Source organism: Charadrius vociferus, unplaced genomic scaffold (genome assembly GCF_000708025.1).
Source record: "Charadrius vociferus isolate BGI_N301 unplaced genomic scaffold, ASM70802v2 scaffold49, whole genome shotgun sequence".
Classification (NCBI taxonomy): domain Eukaryota; kingdom Metazoa; phylum Chordata; class Aves; order Charadriiformes; family Charadriidae; genus Charadrius; species Charadrius vociferus.
This window is the reverse complement of record NW_009661375.1, coordinates 3,766,278-3,775,595: the sequence shown is the minus strand read 5'-3', so window position 1 is coordinate 3,775,595 and position 9,318 is coordinate 3,766,278. Positions and strand designations below refer to the sequence as shown.

Below are 9,318 nucleotides of genomic sequence, written 5' to 3'. Positions count from 1 at the left end.
GGGTGGCCCGGGGCTGAGCCAACCCCGGCCAGGGCCACCCCAAGCCCCGTGCAGAACTGCAGTGCTGGGGGGGGGGTGGGGGTGGTGGTTTCTGCCTCCCTTCTCTTTAGGACCGATCCTCTCCCATTCACCGTAATCTCCTCCAGCTCGTTCCTGGAGTGGCACAGAGCCAGCTCTGCCTCCTTCGGCTTTCGGAGCCAAAGCCCGTGAGCTCTTCAGCGTGCTGGCGACACGTGTGCGAGCGGTGCCGTGCAAAGCGAGCAGTGAAGACACAAAGACGCTGGCGCGGTTAAAAGGAGCTCGGGACCATCCCCAGGGTGTGCGGCTGGCTGAGGGTGTGTGCCCTCAGCCACGCCGTGCGTGTGACAATGTCACACATTGTCCACCCCAGCAAAGGTGACCAGCGATGGAGGTGGTGAAACCTCTGCGTAGGTGTGGGGGGACAAATACACAGCCAGTAGCCAGCATGGTCCCACGCCAGCAGCAGGATGGGGCTCTCCACCCTTCCTCTGGCTCTTCTGCCTTCCTCACCCTCAGGGCAGCTGTTGCCCTGCCTAACCCATCCTGTTTCACCCTGAGTTTGGAGATCTTCCCCTTCCCTGGTGGGTCTGACCCCTCCTGCAGTGACAAGTCCCTGTCGTGTTTTCAGCTGGGATAGAGTTGACTTTCTTGTTAGCAGCTGGTATGGTGATGGGGTTTGGATTTGGGATGAGAAATGACGTTGATAGCGCACTGGTGGGTTTGGTTGTTGCTGAGCACTCAAGGCCATTTCTGCTCCTCATCCCACCCCACCAGTGAGGAGACACAAGGAGTTGGGAGGGGACACAGCCGGGACAGCCCACCCCAACTGACCAAAAGGATATTCCACACCACATGATGTCACGCTCAGTGTACAAAGCTGGGGAAGAAGAAGGAAGGAGGACACGTTGGGAGTGATGGCGTTCATCTTCACAAGTCGCCGTTAGGCGTGATGGAGCCTGGCTGTCCTGGGGATGGCTGAACGCCTGCCTGCGATCGGAAGCAGGGAATTAATTCCTTCTTTAGCTTTGCTTGCATGTGTGGCTTTTGCTCTGCATAATAAACTGTCTTTATCTCAACCCACAAGTTTTTCCTTACTTTTCCCCATCCTACCTGGGGAGGGTGAGCGAGCGGCTGCCTCATCCCAGCTGCTGGCTGGGGTTAAACCGTCACAGTCCTCCGGGGCAAAGCCATCCCCAGGGTTGTGCTTCTCCTCTCCTCTTCCCACTGCATGCTGCAAATCTAATGTGCTTGCAGCTAATGAAAGCAATTAGCGCAGATGGGTTTATTCTCATTAGCAAGCTGTAGAGGGCTGGTGCCGGGGTGCATGGGGCAGGCAGCAGCGTGGCATGCGGGGAGCAACATCTCACCTCCGCTTTCTCCAGGCGCTCCACACCTCCTCCGGCTCGGCAGATGCTGCTGGCTCGGCGGTGGTGCCACCTCTCCAGAGCTGAAGCCTTGGGAAGTGAGGATGGAACAGAGCAAGCCTTGGAAATGGAGGAGAGCCAGCGAGGTACGGCAGCAGCCGAACGGCGCTTTTTTAGCAGGAGAGACATCGCCAGAGCGACGGTTGTTTTTTCTTCTCAGCCTGCCCAGTGGACACAGCAAGGGATGAGGAGCTGAGAGTTGAGCCAGCCGATGCAGACGAGTTGGGGCACGCTTCTGCCGTCTCCCCGGGGTCAGGCAACATTTGCTGCTCGCTGAGATGCTCTTAACACGTGCGGAAAATGGAAATACCGACACGTCTTCTGCGCGGGGCTCGGCAGCGATGGGTTTCGTTGCAAAACCCTCGCTGCTACCTTGCTCCTGGCCCCAGAGATGACCTGAGGATAACCAGCCTCAAAGCATGGTGGGCTGCTTAGCCGGGAGATCATTTGCCCACGAGGGCCCTGCAAAACCAGAGTGAAAATTCAGGCCCAGATAAATTTGGTAGGTGCAGAGCATCTTTCAGGAAAAACCTGGGGAAGGGAGGTGGGTGTGAGGGGGAGCACAGGGGATGCTTTGCAGCCCAGGCACAAGCTGGGCATGGGGCTGGGCTGCTGTCCTGCTCTCCATCACCCTTTCCCCAGCCTCCCACCTCAGCACGGACATGGCTCAGACCTTCAGAGCCTCTCCAAATGAGGCCATTCCTTCTCTGGGCTAGGGGCTGGACCACAGCGGGCCGGAGCCTGTGCTGGGTGTGCTGGAGGTGGCACTGGGGAGAGTGTACTCACTGCCAGTGATGGGAGAAGAAGGAAAGCGGGGGGAGAAGGGATGGACATTGAAACTAGAGCTTTCACGTGTCTCTCAGTTTCTGAGCGATGGTGACTTTGCGCACAGAGCAATGTCCCACTCTGAACAAGCCCGATCTCCCCTGGGGTTGGCTCATCCTGCGGGAATGAGCCAACCCCTTTCCCTCACCCATGGGCACGAAAGCTCCTGCCAAACCCCACACCCCATCGGGGAGACTCCCCCCACCCCCCTTAAACCCACTGGGAACAGGACACAGCCACAACCAGGATGGGAACCCACCTCCCCCAGGAGCTGGCACGCACAGAGCATCGTCTCCAAAGGCTTGAAACAAATCCAAAATTTTATTTCCAACGAGTACACAGAGCACGTGGGATGGGGATGCGCTACATCACAACGCCGACCTCCCCGCGCTGGCTGTCGGTTACAGCCGCCCCCTCCCCAAAAGCCTGGCAGCGGCAGGCTGGCACCGGAGGGACGGGCTCGCCCCCGCCACCGGCAACCTTGGCAGGAAAAAAATAAAAATAAAAGAAAGAAAAAGTCCTTTTCCAGTACTCCAGATATTTTTTCTTTAAAAGCCTGGGGGTAGAGTTGAATGTCATTTGATACCACGCTGGAAATACAGCATCGGGATGGAGAGATGACTGGAGTTTTTGTTGGGGGGGGGGGGGGGGAACGGTCTTGGCAGGCGATCTCTACTTGGCTAACAAAGGCATATCTGTGTAAATATAAATACTGGGGTGAAATACCTGGCAGCACACCAATGTCAACACCACTACCGACATAAAATAAAGACCAGCAACGTAAAACACCTTCAATGAGTAGTTTAAGCTAATTCAAAATTCCCCCCCCCGCCCATTCTTCATGCAGCTTTATTTCTTCATTTATTTATTAAGAATTCAAGTTGTAAAATACGCAAGTCGTTAAAAAAATTATTATAAACCACTTCATGACAGCATTTGAGAAGGGCTGGGGTGCGAGCCCCAGGTCAGACCGGCTGCGCTTCACTCTCCGTGACGGTAAATCAGAGTTAAAAAGAAAAGACAAACCCGCGACGGGGTATTTACACGTCTGCCTTGTAACACCACGAGTGAAACCAGCTGGAGGGCAAACCACTTCATCCATCCTTCATCCTAAAGCTACGTGAGCTGTAGTAAAAAGATCGAAACAGGGAGGTTAGGGGAGGGCGAAAGCCACCACGGGAGGGCTGGGACCATCTAGGCTACTCATGTCATAGAAACGTTCCCAGATGCCAAAAGTTTTGAGTCCTGTGTAAGAACAAACTGGTCTTCTCCGCAGAAGACTAGAAAAAGAGTATGAAAAGGTAGAAAAACCAAAATGCACTTGCTACGGGCTAGAAAGATTCGCCAAAAGGTACCTAAAGACTATTGCCCCCTTGAATCCACAGGGATTTTTAAGCTGATACCTGATTCAGAACTACAGTTTAGCGGGGTCACTGCAGACCCCCCCGAAACCCTATGTGACACCCACCTAATTTTGTACACAGATCCCCAAGTTATGTTTCCCAAAGTTTCCCAGGAGTGGAGATGAGCGGGGAAAGCTGGGAGGTGTTTAGCCGTAGAAAGGAGAGGCAAGCCACGTCCGCAAAAGTATTAACCCGAGGCGGAGCCAAAAAAAGGTGGCGTGTATCCCCCGAAACGCTGACGGTGGATGAACCGAACCTGGGAATAATTCCCCAGTCTGACGCGGAGCTCAGGCTGCATGTAAACAAGGTATCAGGCACCTCTGGGAAGGGGTGGCCCCACGGCTCCCCATGCTGCTCCCCTGCCCCTGCGCATCGCAGTGGGGTGGCAGCGGGAACGGGAGAGCTGGCGGGTGTGGGAAGGGGCAGAAGCATCCTACCACAGGGCAGCATCCCGCTGCGGGGCAGCATCATCCCACTGACAAGCAGCATCCCACCACAGGGTACCATCCCACTGCGGGGCAGAAGCATCCCACCACGGGGCAGCATCCCATCCCAGCCCCGAGGGGAGGAGATGCTGCCGGGAAGCTGAAAAGAGCAGGACCAAGCGAGGAGGGCAGAGGCACAAAGGTGTAGGAGAAGAGGAAAGACCCGGAAAGAAGTGATCAACTTTGATTTTCAGATTTCTAGCTACCCCACGACACCTGGGGCAGGGGCACCTACCCTAACGCAGGAGGTATTTCAGGCACGTCTAAGGCATCGCAGGAGCTGTCTTTGCTTTCAGGATCGCCTTGGTTTCCTCCCTACAGCTTCTCCCACCAGCACGTGGTGTCAAACGATAGAAAAGAAAAGTCTGGAGCGGATGAACAGAGAGAAATTCTCATGCACTACCACCGAACGTCGTCACAGGAGTATGAAGCACCAACCACGACACATGATTCACTTTTACTTGCAGAGCCGAAGCTAACCATATACAAAATGTTAGAAAGTGGGGTTCGCTAGAAACATGGAGCTGCTGGCAGGGGGGGTGCGGGCAGGAGCTGCCGGCGTCCTCGCTAACCCGCCGCGGGGCCGCTCAACCCCTGTGCTACGCTACCGCCAGAAATTAAAAAGCACGAGACCAAACATTGAGTAACATCATAAGTCATCTAGCCTGTCGCTATATATCTGACAACTTAAATAAAAAAGAGTATTTTGGAAAGACCAACAATATCATTCCAAGAAGGTTATACACATCCTTAGCAGTTACTTTGCTCAGCACAGCTCTGGTGCTTTAAATATGGAACAATCAAACAATTTTGTGAGCAGAAAAGTGACACAAATTTATTCTTTACATATTTTTTTTTTTCTTTCTAGGCAACTCTACAGACTTCAGATCTTTTGCCTTGCAATGCAGATCATCTTATTCCCCCAAAGGTGGCCAGGTTCTTTAAACATGCACATCCCTGTAGCTTCCAGGCCGTGTATTTTACTTATTTTTTGTTTAAATTCTGCGGACTAGCAGGTCGTCCCCGTTCCTAAAAACTCTACATCAGTGTTCAGGGTGGCCTGAGTGCCGGTCAGGCTCCTCGAGGGTTTACAGGATCACACAGAAGAACTTCTTCTCTCTAAAGGGGTTTTCTGAGGCCGGGACGGGGGTCAATAGAGGGTCCTCCTTGGCGTGGGCTTCGCAGTATGCCATCAGGTCTGCTGCTGCTTTTGACACCTGGAATAGAAGGAGCCCTGTATTAGGGACAGGCTGCACTGGGGACATCCCACCCCGAGAGATCCCTCCGGTGGGGCTGGGCTCACAGCATCCCCAGCCCGGGGGATGCAACATCATACCCTGGCCAAAGACCCGACCGATGAACTGACAACACGTGGCGGGTGGTTTTTCACCTCCAGGCTCTAAGCTCACCTGGCACACGCGCTCCCGTGAGCATCCTTCACATCCTTCACCCATTCGCATCCTTCACCCGACTCGACCGTAGCAAGGACCGACTTTAGCAGGCACCGCATCCCTGCCGTCTCTCCCCCCGCATCCCTCGGCAGGGACACCCACAGCTGCTATAGCAACGTTTGCTGCCCGCAGCCACCGACTTGGCTATTTATTCAGGACACGGCGGCAGCTCCCAAGCTGCCGGAGCTCACCCCAGCCCTGAGAGGTGAGGTTTTGCTTGTAAGTCAGTACCCAGACGTGCCTGCAGCCAGCAACCGGCCCCGGAGCACCTCTCTCCTCAGGACTGGCTGTCATCCAAAACCGCCTCGGTGGAGAAGAGAAATCCCCTGGGATCTCCGGCTTGAAGCCGATGAGCTCTTGCATGCCCAGAAGCAGCAATTCCATCGGAGTGGAGCAGAAGCGGTCAGAGCAGGCGAAACGCCTCCCAGAAAGGACTGGGTTTTCCGTGGGAAAGAAGCTTCAGGACGACGCTGCTTTCAGAGTTTCCCCGCTAACCTCACGGCTGAGCACTGAGCACAGCCCAAAGGATAGTTTTAACAGAAACTGGGACAAACAGCCTGGGTTTAACCCGTTCCCAAGAAGGTGAGATGCCTCGGGGCCAGCCACTCCTTCCCACCCCCCCGGCAGGGCTCCAGGTGATGCTTCCAGCTGCCTTCCACGGGCGAGCATCTCCCGCTGCCATCAGCCACCGCCATGGGGATCGTTAGCCGAGCATCCTCCACAAACACCGCCCACCACCGCGTCCCGGCTCCCACAAGGTGGGAGCAGTTTTGGCAGCCGCTCAGCAGCGGGCACCACCACGCTACCTTTATCCTGTCGATGTTGGCCTCCATCTTCAGCTGCTCCACCAGCTTGCGGGCTTGCGCTATGCTAGCAGTGTTGTTGCTAGCCATGGGCGGGCCAGGCGCGCTCTCCCCACGGGCTACGGGCACAAAACACGCGTGGGTGAACTTTTGAGGCGGGCAGAGAGCTGCTCCCTGCCCTCAAACCCCCAAAACGATGAGCTGGGCTTGCACGCATGGGGATGTTAGAGCCCAACCGTGTGAATGAGGGTGTGGAGACGGGAGATGCAGACCCGGGTATTTCGGCCAGCGCTTAATCCTGTGTTTATAGAAGGGCAGTGAGCCGCCAGCCTTTGTGGGTACGTGAGTAGTCACACGCTGCCAGCAATTCCCTCCTGTGCCCTCCCCATCGTCCCCGGAGTGGGGGATGCCTTGTGAGCCACGCTTAGGGGACACCGGGACCTTCTTACCTTCAGGCTGAGGGAGTTGGGGGTGTTCAGCCTGCAGAAGAGAAGGCTCCAGGGAGACCTTAGAGCCCCTTCCAGTCCCTAAAGGGGCTACAGGAGAGCTGGGGAGGGACTTTTTACAAGGGCATGTAGTGATAGGATGAGGGGGAACGGCTTCAAACTGGAAGAGGGGAGATTTAGATGAGATAATAGGACGAAATTCTTTCCTCTGAGGGTGGTGAGCCCCTGGTGCAGGTTGCCCAGAGAAGCTGTGGCTGCCCCATCCCTGGAGGTGTTCAAGACCAGGTTGGACGGGGCTTGGAGCAACCTGGGCTGGTGGGAGGTGTCCCTGCCCAGGGCAGCGGGGTTGGAACAAGGTGATCTTCAAGGTCCCTTCCAACCCAAACCATTCTGATTCTAGCACACAGCCTGCAGCAGCACCACTCCAGCTGCGCTGTACTTTGCCTTTTGCTGTTACAGCAAAGGCTGCGGTGACAACAAAGCAAAAAGAAATCAGAGAAAGGGTTTCCCCCGCAGAGCCCCACACTGCCCAGAGCTGCCGTGCCAAGCTCGCTCCCCTGCCCCAAGCCAGGCACATCATCCAGCCCCACTCTGGTGCCCAGCCTGCCTCCGGTGTCCCTTGGCCTCCCTTGCTTTGTCCCCTGCTGCCAACTTGAACATTAAGATGCTAAACAGGATGCCGGAGTTTCCTGTTTCTCAAGATTTCTACCCCAGGCGGACGGGGGACGCTCATTAAGTCCACGCCATCTCAATCACGGATGTTTTTCCGTTACCTTCTCACAGCCGCAAGCTCCGGCAGCCGCAAACGCAGCGTTCAGCTCCTCCAGCAGCCGAGGCTTTTATGACCAGCGAGTATTTTACAGCGGAGGCACAGCCGTGCTGTGCTGGTCCCTGCCTGGCCAGGGCTACCTACGAGCTCAAAAATATGTTTGTTTGGGTTTTTTTCAGGGATGTCCTGCAATAGCAGGGCGCAGCGAGCCCCCCACCCAGCCCCTCGTGATGGGGCAAGGATGGCAGGGCCCTAAAATAAGGGGCTCGTGATGTTTTAGGGGGGACGCTGAAAAGCTGTGGGCACGTTCGGCTCAAGCCCGTCTCGGGGGATATAGGAGTGTTTGGGCAGAGGCTCATCCTGGGACTTACAGAAAAAAAACAACCAACCTGGATCTGAACGAGGTGTCTGTGCTCGGAGGTGACCCAAGAGCGAGCCGTGCTGGGACCAGCTGGGATTTCAGGATGAGACCCCTCCCCAGCCACCCCCCTGCCCCTCGGGGAACGCGAGGAGGAGTTATTTTTTACCAGAAGCAGGTCTCTCCGGTGATTTCTATCATCCAGCCCCACTCTGGTGCCCAGCCTGCCTCCGGTGTCCCTTGGCCTCCCTTGCTTTGTCCCCTGCTGCCAACTTGAACATTAAGATGCTAAACAGGATGCCGGAGTTTCCTGTTTCTCAAGATTTCTACCCCAGGCGGACGGGGGACGCTCATTAAGTCCACGCCATCTCAATCACGGATGTTTTTCCGTTACCTTCTCACAGCCGCAAGCTCCGGCAGCCGCAAACGCAGCGTTCAGCTCCTCCAGCAGCCGAGGCTTTTATGACCAGCGAGTATTTTACAGCGGAGGCACAGCCGTGCTGTGCTGGTCCCTGCCTGGCCAGGGCTACCTACGAGCTCAAAAATATGTTTGTTTGGGTTTTTTTCAGGGATGTCCTGCAATAGCAGGGCGCAGCGAGCCCCCCACCCAGCCCCTCGTGATGGGGCAAGGATGGCAGGGCCCTAAAATAAGGGGCTCGTGATGTTTTAGGGGGGACGCTGAAAAGCTGTGGGCACGTTCGGCTCAAGCCCGTCTCGGGGGATATAGGAGTGTTTGGGCAGAGGCTCATCCTGGGACTTACAGAAAAAAAACAACCAACCTGGATCTGAACGAGGTGTCTGTGCTCGGAGGTGACCCAAGAGCGAGCCGTGCTGGGACCAGCTGGGATTTCAGGATGAGACCCCTCCCCAGCCACCCCCCTGCCCCTCGGGGAACGCGAGGAGGAGTTATTTTTTACCAGAAGCAGGTCTCTCCGGTGATTTCTGCCTCTAGGGGAAGATCTGCTCCTCTTGGCCGCTACCTTTAAATAAAGAGAATATAAAAAAAATATAAAAAGCAGCCCAGTTCGGTTGCTGTGATGCCAGCCAACGCAACGAGACCATTATTTATGGCACCAGGAAACCCGGAGCCCTCGCAGACGCCGAGTCCCGTACCCCGCCGGGGAGGCAGAAAGGCCTCCCTCCCCAGCCCCCCCGCCTCCCTCCAAGCACGGCCCTCGGCGACATTATTTGTTTGCTTTCAGCGAGGTTTTCGGCACAGGAAGAGGTTTCAAGTCAAACGGGCAACTATCCGAGGGCTGTTGGCAGCCGGGCTTCAAGCTGTTCCCCAGCCTGCGACGAGCCCGGCGGCACATCCGAGCCCGCCGCCGTGGGA

General features: G+C 56.0%; 1 protein-coding gene across 1 annotated transcript; it reads right to left on the bottom strand.

Annotated features, from left to right (window-relative positions):
- Positions 1–5,007: 5,007 nt before the first annotated feature.
- Positions 5,008–6,514, bottom strand: GNG2 (guanine nucleotide binding protein (G protein), gamma 2). Its single transcript, XM_009893894.1, has 2 exons — positions 6,416–6,514; positions 5,008–5,375 (listed from the first exon to the last, which is right to left on the bottom strand). Exons 1-2 carry the CDS (start codon positions 6,500–6,502, stop codon positions 5,247–5,249), a joined length of 216 nt encoding a protein of 71 aa, XP_009892196.1. The 5' UTR covers positions 6,503–6,514; the 3' UTR covers positions 5,008–5,246.
- Positions 6,515–9,318: the final 2,804 nt, after the last annotated feature.

Coding starts and splice junctions, on each gene's coding strand:
- GNG2 (XM_009893894.1), bottom strand. CDS start 6,502: ATGGCTAGCAACAACACTGCTAGCATAGCGCAAGCCCGCAAGCTGGTG. Junction 5,376..6,415: donor CCAACATCGACAGGATAAAG/GTAGCGTGGTGG, acceptor CTTCTATTCCAG/GTGTCAAAAGCAGCAGCAGA.